This window comes from Chaetodon trifascialis, chromosome 17, assembly GCF_039877785.1.
Source record: "Chaetodon trifascialis isolate fChaTrf1 chromosome 17, fChaTrf1.hap1, whole genome shotgun sequence".
Taxonomy (NCBI): domain Eukaryota; kingdom Metazoa; phylum Chordata; class Actinopteri; order Chaetodontiformes; family Chaetodontidae; genus Chaetodon; species Chaetodon trifascialis.
The window spans coordinates 12,384,638-12,402,724 of record NC_092072.1 but is presented as its reverse complement, the minus strand read 5'-3'; the positions used below and the strand labels follow the sequence as shown (position 1 = coordinate 12,402,724).

Genomic DNA, 18,087 nt, shown 5'->3' with positions numbered 1-18,087 from the left:
ATGGGAAATTAAGGATGAGGACAGATATACAAGCTCTTGATTTTAAACTTTTAGTCCTCAAACATGAGGTATAACCACAAATGCGGAGTGGCCAGAATGGTGTAACGTGACTGCAGAGCTATAGTCCTACACTGAACTCAAACACTGCAAAAACTATTAATTAATGTTATTGTCTATTAATGTTAAATGTTCGGATAAACCTCAAAATGACTATGATCTGCTTCAAATATCTGATTTATCAGAGGTAATGCTTAGTCATAGATAAGTGCCAGGTGGATTTTCCTAATCAAATCTGTAAATTCCCTCTGACATGAACACAACACAGCTGCCGTACGGAACGTAAACACCTCTTCACAGGCTGCTTGCTGTTTGCCCCAAGCTAAGCTAGCAAGGCAGCTACGCTTGCAACACGAGTGAGAGGACGGCTGTAGCAAGTTAGCATAAACAACCAGTCTTTGTGTAGGAAAGGTTAGCGTACGACATATTCTTTGAATGGCTAAAACTCCTGTAGTGACTGGTTGACTTGTAGACAACACATGTGGGAGAGACGTTAAAGCTGCTTCTGCCAGCGTCTCGTATTCTCTCTTTTCAAGATGTCAGCTTTCTCTGAGGCGGCTTTAGAAAAGAAATTATCCGAGCTTAGCAACTCACAGCAAAGTGTGCAGACGTTGTCGTTATGGCTCATTCACCACAGAAAACACTCGAGGACCATTGTCAATGTTTGGTTCAACGAACTGAGAAAAGGTAAGGTTGACATGAGCTAGCTAGTTCCCCGTAACACAGACCGCTAACACGATTGTTGAAGTCTCAAGCAAGTTTAGCCTTTAGCTGCAGGAGCTGTCTGCAGTGTTACTGTGAATTTCAATGGAATTTAGTTAACGTTAAAGTTGTTAGCTGACGCCCGACAACTTTGGTGCAATACAGCTGTAAAGGTTTGACTCATCAACGTTGGCTAACACGGAAACCACGTTATCTACGCCGTCGTACGTTAATCTGTGGTAGCCATGTTAAGACTAATAAAGTTACTCTGGAAATTGACGCTGGGGTCTCACAGTGTGTGCCACACAATGGTATCCTTCGTAAACAAGATAGTGGTAGTCTCCCAATAGTTCAGTCCTGATATGAGGCCGTCCTAGTATGTCCTAAAGTGCTATTCAGGAGGCCAGAATCACAACAACAACAACAATAATGAATGCTAATGTTGCTCCACATCTGTGAGATGTGTAAGTATGTAAAGTGTTGGTCAACATGTTTGCCATAACATCTCTAATAGGTAATAACATATTAGTGTTGCGTTTACAGCTCGCTCTACTGTCCCCTGGTGGCCAAGGAATTGATTAATGCAGCTTTAATTATTTGCCAATAATTTATAATCACAAAATGACAGCGTGAAAATAAATGTACGGCATGAAAGGGGGATGTTCGTACAGGGAATTAGGACTGCAGCTCTCCTCGGCTTGGCTGAGCTGTATAGCGAATTTCAGCTCATTGATTAAATGTCCGGCTTGTGGTTTCATTCTGAATGCTCTCACAGTGTTGTTTTCAAGCACAGGAGACGTCTGTTTTAAATGAAAAAGCTCTAAAACCCCACTTTACACTACATTTTAAGCACCAAACAAGACAGACACAGTTAGCTAGTTGCAATTAGCTGGTGAACACAGTGGAACCTTTAGCAGCTAAAGAGCCACTTATTTCCCTCAGGAGTTGGTGGATACCCAAAACAGAGTTAAAAAACAGTGAATACTGGACTTACATTCACCAGGTGGACACAACTTCAAGTGAATGTTGATGCTGTTCAGTAACTGCTAGTAGCTGTTTGTTACAAAGTTTGCTTTACAAACTTGAAAGATGATACTGTCAATGTTGTTTCCTCTCATAATGAACATTGAACACCTAAAACAGGTGGCTCATGTGGGACAGCAGGCAGTCCTGGGTCAGGATGATCAACAGCTTAACCTCAAATGTGATCAGTTGGCCAATGCTATTCATACTAGTTCAATAGTTTGAAGCACCTGGGATGGGCCTGAATTTCCTCTGGGATGACAGAAAACTTGAACTATAGCAAAAGTGATTTCTTAAGCCTGATCTAAGTTTAAAATATCTCTTTTGGGGTACAAGATGTGTAACAACAACACATTGACTACTAAACACATCATGAGCCATTATTTCCAATGTCAATTTGACATTCAATATACAATTTGATTTTTTGCTCATTGTCACCGTGTGTTCGTAATAATCTATAAAACATCACACGTGACACTATTTGAAAGGGTCACTGCCAAAAGGAATCCCTAAAGTGTCAAACATTGCTGTGTAATTATGTAATGTGAGGACTGGCCTATGGATTTGTAGCCATTCAAAGCATGTCAGATGGAAGGTATAGATCTCTAGCCTGCCATTGATTACTGTAAGAAAACTTAATCACCTTGAATCATAACAGTAAAACGCAGGCTCTAGTTCTAGTGTAAGTGTATAACTGAGCTGATGTGTGCATTTATAAAAGCATGTTGTATGGATCAGTTATTGCTGTAGTTGTAGCTAATCGTGGCAAGCCTTTCCTTAGGGAGCTAGTCAACAACCTAATGATATCTCAAGTGGATGTCGTATTTTAGGAGCTTGCCTGAGGACTGAAAGGGAGTGTGCAATGTTAATAACAGTGGGGATAGAGATAGCACATTTCTCTGGAGCTTTATGTTTAGCTCAGTGTTGAGTGTGACCTATCCAAAAACAGCAAAGACACATGTGCATGTGTGATTTGACTGCGAGATGACATGAAATGAAATACGTGTTGGTGGATAAAACCCAAGCCGTGTGAATATTACTTGTGTAATAAAATCCTGAATGAATGAGGGTGTGACTAAATGTCAGTGGCTAGATTGTGTTCTTAGCTGTAATTGATAGCTGTCTGTACCTTTTTAATCTAAACTGGCCTGGCTTGGTGGGAAAGACATGGGTTTGCTTTCACGGTGTGATCATCTTGTAGTTTTTTTTTAATGTTAACTGATGGATCATTAATTGTTATCTTAAAATGTGTTCTCCATAAATCAAAACACGCCCTTTGTGCACTGATACCCACTGTGGTGCTTAAAGTTCAGTCTTGTAAATCCTGACCAACTGCCTCACTGTTATATGTCTGTGTACATTTGAATGCATGCAGCTCAGGTATCACGCAAGCTGACCTTCCTCTACTTGGCCAACGATGTCATTCAGAACAGCAAGAAGAAAGGACCAGAATTCACCCAGGACTTTGCACCGGTCATCGTTGATGCATTCAAACATGTTTACAGGTCAGACTATATTACAATTTATTAGTAAGTCTGCCTCGTCTAAAATTCGGTAAATGGTTGAGGAAAATGCAGCACAGTACAGTACAATACAAGAAATTGTAGTCAAGATTAGCACAAGCGAATTGCAGCTAAAAATTTGATTTACGTCACATATATATATGTGTGTGTGTGTGTGTGTGTGTGTGTGTGTGTGTATGTGTATATATATGTATATATGTTCACGTTGAAATGAGTCCCTCTGAAGAACTAATCGCATTGTTTCCTGTATTGTTCAGCCTGAACACCAGCTGAATTTCACAAAGCTGTTGAAAGCATCCACGTCTGTTCTGTCTTGTGTTTTCCCGTCCAGAGATGGTGATGAGGGCTGTAAGAAACAGCTGGGTCGAGTTTTATCCATCTGGCAGGAGAGAGCTGTGTATGAGAACAACCTGCTGGATCAGCTCTCACAAGTCCTGTGTAAGTTCACACAACACTAAGCTGCACCTGCACGGGCTTCTCAGCAGTGCTCAGCATCCGCCTGATTCCACACAGGTTCGGACAGAATGCAGCCATTTTCAAACAAACTGTGTTTACTGACAGTGCTTTTATAAGGCGTTCAAAAACGCAAATGAAATGGAAACGTCATGTTTTCTGTCTTTTATTGTACGTCCTAGATGGAGAGAAGAAGACTAAGAAGAGGTCATATGAGGAGATCCAACCAGATGATGAGGACTTTGCTTCCCAAAGCTCACCAGCTGAGCCCCCACAGGTGCTGCTTACAGAAATAGTTATAGTTTTTACTACATAGAGGTCATTTACAGTCACCACAGCTGCCTCTGGATGGATTTGTTGTTACACCTCCTTTCTCTTCTGCTTCTCTGATATTGTTCATATTTGACACATATGTATGCCAGCTACTCATCTACTGTACCTTCTTCCTTTACCTCTCTCCCATCTTTGCTCCTCTCACCTCCCTTCCCTGCTCATCCTCTCTCTGCCTCAGACAGCAGAGTTAATCCGAGCTTTGCAGGAGCTGGAAAATGCAGCCTCTGGCGACTCAGTGCTGCGTCAGCGCATCTCTTCCCTTCCTGCTGAGGTGCAAGACACGTCACTGCTTCATAGGATCACAGGTAGGAGACAGACACGGCAGACTGTTGTATACTGTGTGTACACACACAAACACAAATAGAAGACTCAAGGTATCAACCCTAGGTGTTAACCGAGGTGTTCTTCATCAGGCTCTGTGTGAGTTCCCATAGAAAGAAACAAATAAAACAAATGCATACCTAAGCCTTTAATGTATGTTGGCTACTTTGTTATTGATGTGGGTGAGAGAGGAATCTGATGAAAAGACACACCAAACAAACACACAGACACACACATGCACACATAGATATATCAGAGCTGACTGCTGAGTACCATAGAGTGGATGATTTTTTTATATTCAAAGATGGTTCACTGACGCTTACAAATGTTTTACTTCTCTCTGTGTGGAAAACTGTAAGTCATTTAACCGCAAAGCGGTGCCCTTGAGCAAAACACTGAAACTATAAATATAAAAAAAGGCTGAAATGTCTTCATCTATCAGAGGAATCCATATTTGATTTACCAGTGATTGTACAGTAGTTGTTTACATTGTACCAGTATCGATGGACAACTGATTGACCTCCAGTTGAACCGTCTGGTTGTGTTTAAGCATTGCGCTCTGCTCTGCTGTCCGTGCTGTAGATAAGGAATCGGGGGAGCGGCTTTCCCGGCTGGTGGAGGAGGCCTGCATGCTGCTAGCAGACTACAGCGGCCGCTTGGCGGCAGAGATTGACGACAGGAGGCAGCTCACACGCACACTAACGATCTTCCTGCAAAGTCAGAAGGACGGCCTGGCCCAGAATGAGCAGAAACTTGAAGTGCGTAAATCACTTTTTCCTCTTTCGATTACTGACTGTTTATGTGTGTCTGCCTCACGTTTGTGTCATTATTTTTGATTTTCCGTGTTGATCTGTCTTTGTAGCCGTGCATTCACACATTTAGTGTCTGTCAACCTTTTGAACTAACATTTATTTTCGTGTATTTCAGCATGTTGCATACTTGGGGTGCCTGTTGTGTTGCAGAATCAGACTGTAGATTTCAGTTTGAGTGTTAGGCCTGCTGCTGTTACAACATGCTCTTTTATCCTTTGTCATTTAACTCAGTTCAGTCTCAACTCACTGTGCACTCAATTCCCACAAGGTAAGTATCTACCAGAATAATTGATGTTGAAAAACTTCTGCTTCACTACAGACTTTCTTGTTTTCTCACAGCCATCCTTAATAACTGTCCAGCCTTTATCCGCAGGACACCAAGAGGATAATGTTTTTCATAATTGTGTCTTCACTCCATCAAGTCTTTTTGTAATAAAAAAATGAAAATAAAAAGTAAAACTGATTTTGTGAGTGCTTTTATTTTGCTGTAACTTGCAGCTCCTGGTGGTACATTCATCGAACAAAGTGTCAGTTTCAGTAATTGTCTGTATGACAGTATTAAATGCTAGTTACATGCTCATGGTTATGTTAAGGCCAATCCTAATGTTCTTATAGATCAAACCAAAACCAAAAAGAGACAGCAGATTTTCTGAATCTTAGTACAGAGCAGGATGATTTCACCTGCTTACACTCGTCCATGTGATGTCAGTGGAAGCCTTTGAAGCCTCCTGTGGTCTGAGGAAACGTGTTCTTGTGCAACACGCTTGCATCAGCTGTTCGGCAAACATACACAATAAGCACATGCGTGCAGCAAAGATGAAACATTTGAGTGACATGTCATGTTACTACATCTTGACGGGGTGAAAAATTGGTGCATATACATGAGTTGTCACAGCTGTTCATTTCTTTATGGGCCACTGGGATATATTTTGACAACTTTTCTAAAGTGAAATAAAGCTAAATTGTTTAACCTTTGCTTAGTATATTCTTTCAATTGATTGGAGGTGGAGTTACAAAGTTAGTCATAAACGTGAGGGAGAAGTTGTTTTCAGATGTCGTCATCCATTCAGTGCACTGAGAGAGGACAGAGGCAAATGGGCTCAAGCGTAACAGCCAAACAAGATGTATCTGACGTGCTCACACACCCTTTTTCACATATTTTTTCAGATGAGCCATGTTTGATGGAAGTATTTAACCTGAGATGTAATGAACAATACAACACAAGCCTATCATATCTGTGACATTATTTCCATTTTATGCTGTCTTTATATTCATTTTCTAATTAAAATCTCCAAAAATATTGCAGTTGAGTCATTTAAAAAAACTAACACTGTCACTCATTCTGACTCCTAGTGATTTGAGCTCTGACCGACATTTTCCACTGTGGACTTTTTCAGGAATACAAACGCAAACTGGCGAGGGTGACCCAGGTCCGCAAGGAGCTGCGTTCACGCCTGAACAATCTTCCAGGAGGACTCTACAACTCTTCAAACTGACTGAAGCTTCACCTCCTGATCAGACACCTTCCCCTCCTGCTACTGAAACTCAACAGATCTCTTCGATATTTGATCTGTGACATTGTCATAAGTCTCAGTTTGGAAACTGTCTGTGTGGTGACCTGTGGTTCTCGGTCTGTCTTCAGCAGATTATTTATCCACATGGCTTTTATTAACAGTCTTCTTTTCCTTGTCTGTGAATTTACCTCGTGCTGTATGTTATCGGTATGTTGTAAATTAAGGTTTATAATGCCCCTCAGGCTTTGGCCCCTGCCCATCGAACTTTTACAGCTTTAAAGTGGCATGGGTGATGCTGGTGTGATATTTTTGTATTTATAGTGACTTAAGATAATGCACCAGACTCTATCCCCTTAGTGTGATCATTCATAATGATTTCTCTCATTGCTTTGTTTTACTATTGCTGTAAACGCATCTGTTGAACTCTCTGTTATAGATCATTTCCACCGTTATTTCAACTGGATTGATGTTTTATGCAGTGTGATAATGGACTCTGTGGAGAACTTGGGAAACCATTAGGAAACCATATTCTGAAGCTGAGTAGTAAGCCATGTCCCTGAAAGCAAATCAAAGTGTGTAATTATTATTTACATGAAGCCTCTTTGTCAGAGGGGTGTGTGTACATATTCGTAGTGTACATATTCAAATTTGCATGTAAATATGATGGGAGTTACACCTGTAAGTGCTTACGAGTCATATCCATGTCACGGCTTGTGGAATGGTTAGGATGGAAAGGGGTCCATTGTCTTGTTTACTGTATCATACTGCTTCCTAGATTTCTCCTAATGTCTACTGAATGCCATGCAGATGCCTCACACAGCTTGATAGGTGCCCCAGGTTCCAAAGCCAGACTTGAGCTGTTTGTTTTTGTACATATGAAGCAAATTCTTCTTAGAACCAAATAAACAGAAAATGCACTATCTTTGCAGTCCTTTCTGATGTTTGAGTGCAGGTGAGGACCTGGCCAACAGGGGGCGTATCCATCAAAATGTGCACATTTTCTGCGGTGTGCGTTCGTTTTTGTACCGTGATGGTTCGGGACCCGGATCATGTGAGTGTCCAAGGGCGCTGCACAATCACACAGGAAGTAGAAATAAACAAATTTTCCAGTGTCGCCCAATGTAAATAAGTAGCTGAAAGCCACACATAACGTCAAATATACTGTAAAATATAAATATACAGGTAAAAAGTCGCTACCAAAAAAGGGTCACACTTGTATTTCGTTGGACCGCCTTTAGCTTTGATTACGGCACGCAGTCTGACCACTGCGCGAGCCTTCTCCAGCACATCCCAAAGATTCCCAATCGGGTTAAGGTCTGGACTCTTTGGTGGCCAATCCATGTGTGTCAGTGATGTGTCATGCTCCCTGAACCACTCTTTCACAATGTGAGCCCGATGAATCCTGGAATTGTCATCTTGGAATATGCGCGTGCTATCAGGGGGGAAAAAAATCCATTGATGGAATAACCTGGTCATTCAGGATATTCAGGTAGTCAGCTGACCTCAATCTTTGGGCACATAATGTTGCTGAACCTAGACCTGAGCAACTCCAGATCATAGTACTGCCCCCACAGGCTGTACAGTAGGCACTTGGCATGATGGGTGTATCGGTTCATCTGCCTCTCTTCTTACCCTGATGCGCCCATCACTCTGGAACAGGGTAAATCTGGACTCATCAGACCACATGATTTTCTTCCATTGCTCCAGAGTCCAATCTTTATACTCCCTAGCAAACTGAAGCCTTTTTGTTTCCCGATTAGGCTAACTGATTAGTGCTTTTCTTATGGCTACACAGCTGTTCAGGCCCAATCTCTTGAGTTCCCTTCGCATTGTGCGTGTGTCTCTTACTCTCACTGTTAAACATAGCCCTGAGTTCTACTGTTGGTTTTCTACGATTTGATTTTGTCAAACGCCGATCACGCTCAATCAGGATTTTCTTCTGACCACATTTCTTCCTCGAAGACGATGATTCCCCACTATCTTTACAGTTTTTAATAATGCGTTGGACAGTTCTTAACCCAATTTTAGTAGTTTCTGCAATCTCAGATGTTTTCTCTGCTTGATGCATGCCAATGATTTGACCCTTCTCAAACCGGATGTGTCTTTCGACATGGTTGTTTAAGAAATAAGAAGCTACTCATTGCAGCAGTTCGGGTTAAATAACTTGTTGCCAGCTGATCGATAATCGCCCATGCAGTAGTGATCCAATAGGAAGCTCTTACCCATTTGCTAGCATAACACCGCAAATTGCTAGCTAACAGTGTAACCCTGACAGTACTGTTTCCACCGGCTTGGTCGTGTTCGCAGACGTTAGTTAATTACATGTTCGCTAAGGTTTCTTGAAACGGTAACGTTAACGCAAGTCTAAAACATTCTACGATGGACATTATCGAAACACCATACGACGAGGACGCTGCATTTATTGAATGCAGGGTAAGCTAGTTAACCTTAGCTTACATACGCTTAGCTTACATGCTAGCTAGCGTTAGCATACATGCACTTCATGAAGTTGGCGAATGCAAGGTTGGAGACCGAAATACAGTGTGGCTTTTTCATAGCGTTTAATTAATGTGTACACTCATTTTCAGTTTAATTTGGAACACCTAGTGATACCTAATGCAGTCCAAAACCGCAGACGTGAGAGGAAGTAGTTTGTGTTGCTGTTAACCAGAACTGCGTTATACTAAGACACGTTGCCATTGTTATATCACTCCCGTTTATAGCTATGAGGATAGACTAAATACCACTTTAGTTTATTGATATGTACCTAATTAACATGGCAACATCATACCATCGTTTGCCTTCGTGATGCTGATCGATTTATGTCCTCTCTTTCAATCCAGGTCTGTGATAAATCCATAAGAGGCGAGACCTTGTACAAGATACACCTGACTACACCAGGACATATAAAGGTACACCGCACAGACAAATATGCAGTCTGTGAAAGCTGTGTTGAAAACTAACCCAGCTTAAACGCCTACCAGGACTTAAACCTGAGTGGCCATTGAGAACTTACCTGTGACTGGTGTTTTTACCATGATTTGCTGTTTTTTCCTTTCAGTCAGACACAGGTCTCCCTCAGATTCAAGACAAAACAAAAAGCAGGAAAGAAGGAGCATCCAAAAGTGATATTTCACTATTGTTCAAAATCATGAGAAACATCTGGGGACTCTTTTCAGGCTTTCTGGTTGTCTGCGTTTGCATAATATCTCAGCAACAACTTGAGTGAACTTCTTCAGATGTGGCGCATACGTTCACTTGGACTGAGGGACTGAATAACTAAAGTGATCGGTCACTTCTTTAGCAACAACAAGCAGCCAGGGAAAATGAAGGTTTACCACAATTTGTCTTGACCATCACGATGACCATGTCCTACTAGTTTTGGAGGAGCACCCTGTCCTTGAAGAGTGTACCTTGCAGTAAGTTTATGACAACACATTTAGGTCAGACTGACCTATACGACTTGTCACTTGTTTCATCGTGTCACGTCATCGTATGTGGACAATTGTGATGGAAACAACTAGTTTGCACTTACAGCAGCTTTTTGTGTTTTTGAAACATGTGCTGTGCAACTGCGTTGCATCACAAAATGTCTCTTTTCAGTACTTTTCTGAAGTATCCATTAGTTTTCTGGTGGCCATCACCCACAGCAGTCAAGTATTGAGACTCAAGGCTACAACAACACAGCTTTTAGCCATGGTTCTTTCTTACACCGCACCATTGGAATGCCTGTTGGTGGTTTTTGTACATAACAACATGAAATCCTGCACTTTACCAGAATATTGGTATGATTTGAGTTAAACCTGATGAAAATCTCCAATGGAGTCCGGTCATCTGGTCAAGCGACCTTTGTCGTTCTGTGAAACAGTATTTTGTGGGAGAGATTCTCTGACTTTGTTCACAGGCCCTTTGAGTGGATTGTCTCATATTGAGGATGTTCTTGAGCCTCTGTCTTACCTGCACTTTAACTGAAACATGTTCTTGCAACTCCTTCTGGAAACTTTCCAGCCGAGGACCTCGTAAGATTTCTGGACATCTTCTGCTGCGGCTTTGAGTTGACCAAAAGCTGCTGTACTTCAAAGTAAAGTGCATGTAAATGTCACAATCTTCTTGGATAAGATACCCCGGGGATTCATGTGTTGGTGGGAAGGTTTGACAACTGACTTCACACTCCTCCTGTGCTCCTGGAGAGTCAGGCCTGGAAGACAAATGATGCATTAGCCCGGACTGTACTTTGACAGCTGAGCATTACAGTTGTTAATACCTTGTCCACACTGTGTAACAATGGCAGCTTGGCAGCAGCTTCAGGCCGTTGTCCGTGTCTACACGGGAAGCATCTAGCAACAGTACTCCCGTGTGTTCAGCTGCGTTTCTGGCAGACCTCACAGCCCAATACACAACTGTTGTCGTGATGCATGCAAGCTAAAGTTGCTTGAACTTTGGTCAATGTCATTTGGTCGGTTTCCTTGTGTTGAAGAAAATTGGATACTGCTTCTTTGCATAGACACACTCATTTTCACCATAAATATGGTCTTTAACAGTTAATCTAATCTTCTCCCAGGAAGATGGCTCAATATATGTCATTATATTGAAGCATACTGTTTAAAAACTGACATGCAGGAGGACTCACTCCTTGTTCATTAAGTGCTTTTTTTCTTCATACACTCACTATGAATAAAATCTAACTCCGTAAATAAATGGTCAGGATATGTATCTATACTGCACCTCAAATGAGCTGTGGTTTTGGTTAACCATTACATGTTTAAAAAATATGTTGCCATGATACATCTTTCTCTGTCTGAAGCAGTGGTGACCTCTTACTACCTGTTTACCCATCACTGTTTGACTTAATTTTTATTGCTCTGCTTTTGTTCCTGGCAGAAAGAGGATGGCTTTGTTGCTGCGGGTAAGTAGATGTCATCTTCAGCTTTTTCATTTTGTTCTTCTCTGGCCTTCAGTGTATTTGCTGTCTGCTCTGGCATGTAATGCGGTCCACACAAAAAGGTAACAGAAGTCACTCTAATCTGTTGCCTGATTGTAATGGATGCCATTTTAAGTCTAGATCAGATCTAGACCATTGGCAGTATCCTCTGAGAATGGCCATGAACTCAAAACAAATCTTTGGCTTAGGCCCTTTTGTTCCAGTTAATGGCAATCTTGGCTTACCTGCACAGAGTTCTGACCTCACCCCACTGAACACCTTTGAGATGAATGGCAACACCGACTCCGAGCCAGGCCTTATCGCGCAACATCAGCGGTGAACCTCACTAACGCACTTGTGGCTGAACTGGAGAAAATCCCTGTAGCCAGGTTCCAAAATCTTGTGAAGAGCTTTCTCAGAAGAGTGGAGGCTGCCATAGCAGCAGATTAATGCCAGCGGTTTTGGAATGAGATGTCTCACAATTGCACTAGTGGAAAGCTTGGTTGTCCACATACATGCCACAAAATGTATGTTGGTCAGATCTTCAGCAGAGTGAGTTTGCACCGAGTGTCCCAGAGAGCCAAAATGGCTTAACGGCTGTTTAAATCCAACATGTTTAATTGCCAGACTGACGCAGATCTCGTAATGAATGAATTGCTGGAATTGACGTGTCATTCTGGGTATTGAACCTGGCCAAAGCTTGCCAGAGTGCATCTATCTGGAGCTGCTGTCAGTTGAAATGTCAGCATGGATGACCTGTTGTGTTTTTCTGTTAACGGTGGAGGACAGGTGGTCCACTGTGCACCTCCTCTTGGGGAATGAAGTGATTGCTCTTGGTAGCTGAAGCATGCTGGGGAAAGTGTCTGGAGGACAAAATCCTCAATGACTGAAGAATAGACAGCATTTTTCTCCTTCCCTTTTATGGGTTGCACAAAAACCGTTATCTTGGGGTCCTCTGCTGTAATCCCATAATGTGCACTGGGATTCTGTGATGTTACTCTGCAACATTAACTACTTGGATGAGATACCTCTTGTATAGTAATCAGTCACTGATTGCATAGCATGAAATTACCTCAATTTAGGCTGACAGGCTCACCCATTTACCAGCGGGAGAATGATTATAGAGCCACCACCTGGACTTGAACCAGCCCCAGATACAATGGCATCAGGGACTTGGATAGCAGGTGAGCCGGGTTCAGCGTGCTGTGAGCTGGCATTGGGAAAGGCTCCTTCCACCGTGTGCCCCAGTCTGTCAGTTTGGAGTTGGTGGGCGCAACTGGCTGGCTTTGAGAACGATCCTCGATATATAAGGACCTCTGTTTCACCCATATAGGGAGAGTTTGTGGACAGTTTTACATTTACACAAGGTAGCTACCATCAATGAATGGTCTTCTGTGAGCTGGACTTGATTCTGGTTGGATGGGGTTGTCCTCTGCTGTTCTCCTGTTAGTTTAACACTTCGTGTTAATTCACCCATTTTTCAAATAGGCTGCACTTACAAAAAAAAAAACTGGTCAGCACAGGCTCACCTGTACCTACAAGACTGCCCCAAAACTTACTTCTTACTTTCACCAAATTTGTCTGCTCCATGACTCACTCTGGTGCTTGAACATCAGTGAGTGCACAAACACTCACCAACATCTTCGCGGTTTCACTGCAGGCAAGCCGATGCCCGCACCAAATGTCAACAGTGTGTTCTGCAACCCGGCACATCAAACAGACTGATGGTTAGATCCATCTTTTCTTTTGCATTCGTGTTATTTGCATGTGTAAAAGAAACAGCCACAAAAATGTTTCCAAACAGTGACTGTGCACTTTTGCTAATGTGCAGCCTGAAGCGTGTTCCAGTTTTTCCTGTTGAATGTGGCATACGCTAACACAGAAAGGTGGATTTCAGTTGAGTTGAGCAAAGAGCTGTTGCGTGCACATTCAACTGAACGTGCGTATCTGTTTTTCGACTACTTTGGGATTTTTTAAAAATTGTTTTTTGAAAAATAATTTTCCTCTACTGTTAGCAATGTAGGTTAAACATCAGCATTTAGGTGCTCTTGTGATAAGGTTGATGTTACAGGAGGCGAAGGCTGTAATTCCTCACCAGGTGTTACTTTTTTTGCAAAGTAAATGTTTGTATATCATGAAATCATCTTGGTCAACATTCCTTTACCTGAGGACATTCGCACAGCAACACCAAAGAATCACGAGACGCAAAAGATTGCACTCCACGTCTGTCTCACAGAGATGACTTGTCTGCTAGTGTAAGTAGAGCAGAATTTGAAGACGGAAGTGTTCAAAGGTGAAACTTTGCAGATCATACATGAAAACATATGGTTACTCATTTGCAGGAGCCAGATTTCTGATGACAGTATCTGAGCTGGAGAATTCAACCCTTTTGGCTTCGCTACAGTAAAACAATCTATGCTCATGACATTTGGTGTCATAAGCTGGAACGTGGGATCATTCTCTAATAAAAACCTTGAGGGAGATAGTTATGACATCCAGCGCATCGTGAGGCAGTTCATTTTGCAAACATGAAAAAGGCTTCGTGCACTTGAGTTGGAACATGCACTGTACATAAAATACTTTTACTCTCTTTTGTAATATTTTCTCTTGCTAACCGACAGTGTTTGGATTTCTCAGGGCTTGCCGTCAGACAACAGACCATACCAGTGTTTGAGGACATAATCCAGTATCTGGATTACGTTAAGCTTGATGAGCCCATCATTGGTGAATAATTTCATACAATTTTGGAACAAGCTTCATTTTTTTCTATGTTAATTTGATACATATTTAGCTTTTTTTCTGCTCTTGTTTCTTAGGTTTGAGCTATTTGGATGAAGTGCCTTGTAATGATCCACAAGCAGGGCCCGCATACACATGTAGGCTATGTCATCAGACTGCGAACCTCGCAGAAATGGTCCGTCATGTGATTGGACGTAAACACCGGCAGAAATATGTGGTAAAGCATTGTGAACATTTTTAGAAAAGTCCAGTTGATCTTTCCGAGTGTCTGTTTTGTTTTCTAATGTAGAAGGTGGTACAAAGTGAGAACGCCTCACTTTTGTGTTTATATAGGAACTGAAACGGCCAGACTTGGTGACCTGGGATAAGCAGTCCATAATATCCCAAGGAGGAAAGATCATACGAGCCAGAGCAGAGATAGTAGAAAGACAGGATGGACGAGGGAGTCCAATGGTGGGACAAAAATTTCAGCAGCCAGACATGTTGAATATAATATGACAAATCACAGCCTAATAATTTTGAAAGTAATGCACTTGTTTTTTGTTTTTCAGCTGATGCCGAAAAAAAAGAAAGAGGGCAAATTAAACATGTCAGCAGGTACACTCATACTGTGATTCCTTGTAGCAGAAGACATTTGATAAGATTTATTATATGCGATGTTATTTTCAACAAATGATGACATGAACTCTGCTGTAAATCAGAAGAATTCTTGGGGGCCTAATTTCACCTGAAGTCGAACAGTTTACGAGTCGCTGCATGTAGCACATGGTTGAGGCCTGCTGAAGCTGTGAAGGAGCTATTTATAGAAAACATGCCATTGAGGCCATACTGTTGTATTTTACTTAAACTATGTTTACTCTTTTTCCCTAGTTCCCCCAACGCAGAGGCAAGATAGGGGCCGCGGTATCTTTCAGAGTTTGACCCAACCACAACTCAAGGGCAATCAAGATGAGTACACTAACCAAGGGCGGTATCCCTCAGGGCACTCGGGTACACCCCAATTCCAGAGAATTACAGAAGAACCTTACATGATGAACCGTGATAGGCAGTTGTACCAACTGGAGGATGCTTGCAGCAATGACCACATGCAAGAGGAACTGCGGAGGGCAGATTACAGGGAAAGTGATTTGTACAGGCCTGAGAACATGCGCCCTGATTATTGTAGGGAGTATGATGCAGAATATGTTAAAGATCCACAAAGAAGAGCCGTGCTTGAGCCTGGTGGTGGTCCCATGTATGACTCGAGAGTGGAGGTACCCCGTGGCCAGGCTCAGCATGTGGAGTATTTCTCTGAGGAGACTCCACCTGGCAGAAGGCCCTACCCAGAAAGAGATCTGCTGAAGGAGTTCTACTCTGAGGAAGTTAGGCGTGGCCGAGTTCGTTCTGCCGAGTATCAGCCCTCGCAGCCGGTGCATCCAGAAGGCAATAACCGCCGGTGGTCTGTGGACCGGGAATCTGGTAGACATGATGGTATGAATAGAGCAGGTAGGCAGGGGTCAAGTGAACCAGAGGCCAAGAGGAGGAGCTTTGCCGCACCCACGGAGAGTGACTGGTTGCGTGACCGTTTGTTTAATATGAACAGCGATTATTGCTCCGAAACGAGCAAACCACATCAAGAAGACGCAGTTGTCAACTCTGGGCCGAGCAGAACAGGGTCCCTTAACCCCCAGAGACAAGTGGAAGCCACCAGGTCCATGTCTGACATCCCAGAGCCGTTCAGGCGCTTCCTGAAAGGGGCCACTAGAGATGAGGGACAGTCGAAAAGAAAAAGAAAGAGTCGCTTCTCTGATGCCATGGCAGACGAGGTGGAAAAGGCAAAGGAGATGTGAGTGAGAATGCGTCTGCTCTCTATGAAACTGGCTGGCTCATACCTCTTGAAATTGTTTTACATTGTTTGACTGAATGCTTTGTGTTTTCGTCATCTTGCATTATTTTTCTGGACGTGTGATTTTTTTTTTTTTTTTTTTTTTTTCCCCCTTAAAGGTTCAGAGATGAATATGGTCCTCCAAATCCAAAGTTCGGCTGTCGTCCCAGACCAGTTCATACACCATTGAGACCTGAAATCCATGGATCACAACACCCAGTCCTGTACACAGAATCACAGGTAGTTAAATGTGAAATTAGATCAATTGGTGTGATTAACCAGTAACCTGCCAATATTTTATATTCTGTGTATAACTGCAGTGATGTTGTTTTTTAGGGTCCACATCATACTGAAAGCTACCAAAGAGGAGGCTGTGAGTCAGCGGGTGTCTTTGATGTGCTGGTATGAATCTGTATTTGCAACACATGTAGCAGGGATGTGTTTGATATGTGACCATTCACTGAAGGATCTTATGTCTTTTTCCCTAGAAAAACATTGAAATTGAGAATGCAGAAGAGGCTGACTTCCTGAAGAACAAACTCTGTGACCTTCTCAAAGAATTCAGGTCCAAAAAATTAGAGAAAGCTGGGGTATGTATCACCCCGCACAACAGGGTCAGGCTTTCTAGTTAAGCGTGCAGTTAAGTTCTCTGCCTCTCTAAAGTAGTCTAAAGTAGTGTTTTTGTTGTTGTAGCAAAATAGTCACGGTCGAGCGGCCATCTCCAAGGACTACAACATCTCCAAGGACTACAACAGCTTAAAGCCGGCCACAGAGCTGTCTCCAAGACATCAGTATGAGACAGGGCTCAGAGAAGATTCAGACCTTCGACAACCAGAAGACCTAGACTTTAAAGAAGATCACAGAGGAAGAGGCTGGAAGCAGCGTGAGCACACACCTGATGAGCGGCTCCATCCTGTAAGCGGGGAACCCAGACACCCAAACACAAACAGAAGCCGTTATGAAGGTAAAGTGCATACGCACATAATGATTTTCTATATACTGCATACCAAACAATAATGGGTGAGTTCATACTCACTTCAGTCAGACGACAAAATATTCTTCATTTAAACGCTTTCATTGAAGTTCTTGTTGTATTTTTCAGAAGTTTTTGGGCTGCCTGAGGTGTCTCGGATGCCACGTGTTACCCATCCAGATGAGCCAGCACGCTATCCTGAAAGGTTTCAAGAATCCATGCAACCTCGGAGGTACCAACCTGCTGCAGGGGAGTTTTCGGACTCCCGCTCTCCTGCACCTCCCCTCCACGTGGGTAGAGGGCAGAGGATAGACCGAGGCGCTCGGTACTCAAATAACCTGGACAAAATCACCTCCACACTCCTGGAGCTTGTGGCAAGGAAGTAGTCATCAAATATCCATAGTTATTGTGAGAGATAAATATCCATACTTTCAATGGACACCTGTGAATTTTTTTTTTTTTGTAAAACTTTTTTGTAAAACAGCTTTTTTGTTGTTTGCCAGTTATTTGCTTTAGGTGTTTGTAAAACATTTTGTTCTTGAAAAAAAAAATCAATTATGTAAACATTAAAACATTTGTCAACTGCAACTGTCATGTCTGTCAGTTCTTCATATTACTTTTCACCAGTGCTGAGATTAGAAGTATGATTGATTTTTGCCACATTAGTCTTAACTGTGTAGTACATTCAATTAAATAAATCTTATTTAAACTGAAACTAACTGATGTTTGTAGACATTTTACAGCAGACATTTGTGAATAATGTGGTCGAATTTAAGAGTCAAATGAGAACATTAAAATATCTTGCTACCAAATCTTTAATTCTTCCTGCAATATTATTACTATTAGCAGCAG

General features: G+C 42.3%; 2 protein-coding genes across 4 annotated transcripts; both read left to right on the top strand.

Annotated features, from left to right (window-relative positions):
- Positions 1 to 360: 360 nt before the first annotated feature.
- On the top strand, positions 361 to 7,658 carry LOC139346251 (regulation of nuclear pre-mRNA domain-containing protein 1A-like). Of its 2 annotated transcripts, none has more exons than XM_070985237.1 (7): positions 361 to 744; positions 3,158 to 3,287; positions 3,637 to 3,743; positions 3,941 to 4,035; positions 4,270 to 4,396; positions 4,995 to 5,170; positions 6,622 to 7,658. In XM_070985237.1, the coding sequence occupies exons 1-7, from the start codon at positions 594 to 596 to the stop codon at positions 6,718 to 6,720; spliced, it is 885 nt and encodes a 294-aa protein (XP_070841338.1). In that variant the 5' UTR covers positions 361 to 593; the 3' UTR covers positions 6,721 to 7,658. The 2 variants fall into 2 exon arrangements, with proteins under 2 accessions (XP_070841338.1, XP_070841339.1); XM_070985238.1 differs by having other exon boundaries at positions 542 to 744; positions 3,216 to 3,287.
- A 917-nt stretch (positions 7,659 to 8,575) lies between these two features.
- On the top strand, positions 8,576 to 18,044 carry LOC139345859 (uncharacterized). 2 transcript variants are annotated; one of them, XM_070984720.1, is made up of 13 exons: positions 8,576 to 9,171; positions 9,582 to 9,650; positions 11,620 to 11,644; positions 14,297 to 14,383; positions 14,476 to 14,615; positions 14,732 to 14,851; positions 14,950 to 14,995; positions 15,269 to 16,223; positions 16,382 to 16,502; positions 16,599 to 16,664; positions 16,751 to 16,852; positions 16,956 to 17,226; positions 17,365 to 18,044. In XM_070984720.1, exons 1-13 carry the CDS (start codon positions 9,118 to 9,120, stop codon positions 17,619 to 17,621), a joined length of 2,313 nt encoding a protein of 770 aa, XP_070840821.1. In that variant the 5' UTR covers positions 8,576 to 9,117; the 3' UTR covers positions 17,622 to 18,044. The 2 variants fall into 2 exon arrangements, with proteins under 2 accessions (XP_070840821.1, XP_070840822.1); XM_070984721.1 differs by lacking the exon at positions 11,620 to 11,644 and having other exon boundaries at positions 8,945 to 9,171; positions 17,365 to 17,822.
- The last annotated feature ends 43 nt before the right edge of the window (positions 18,045 to 18,087 follow it).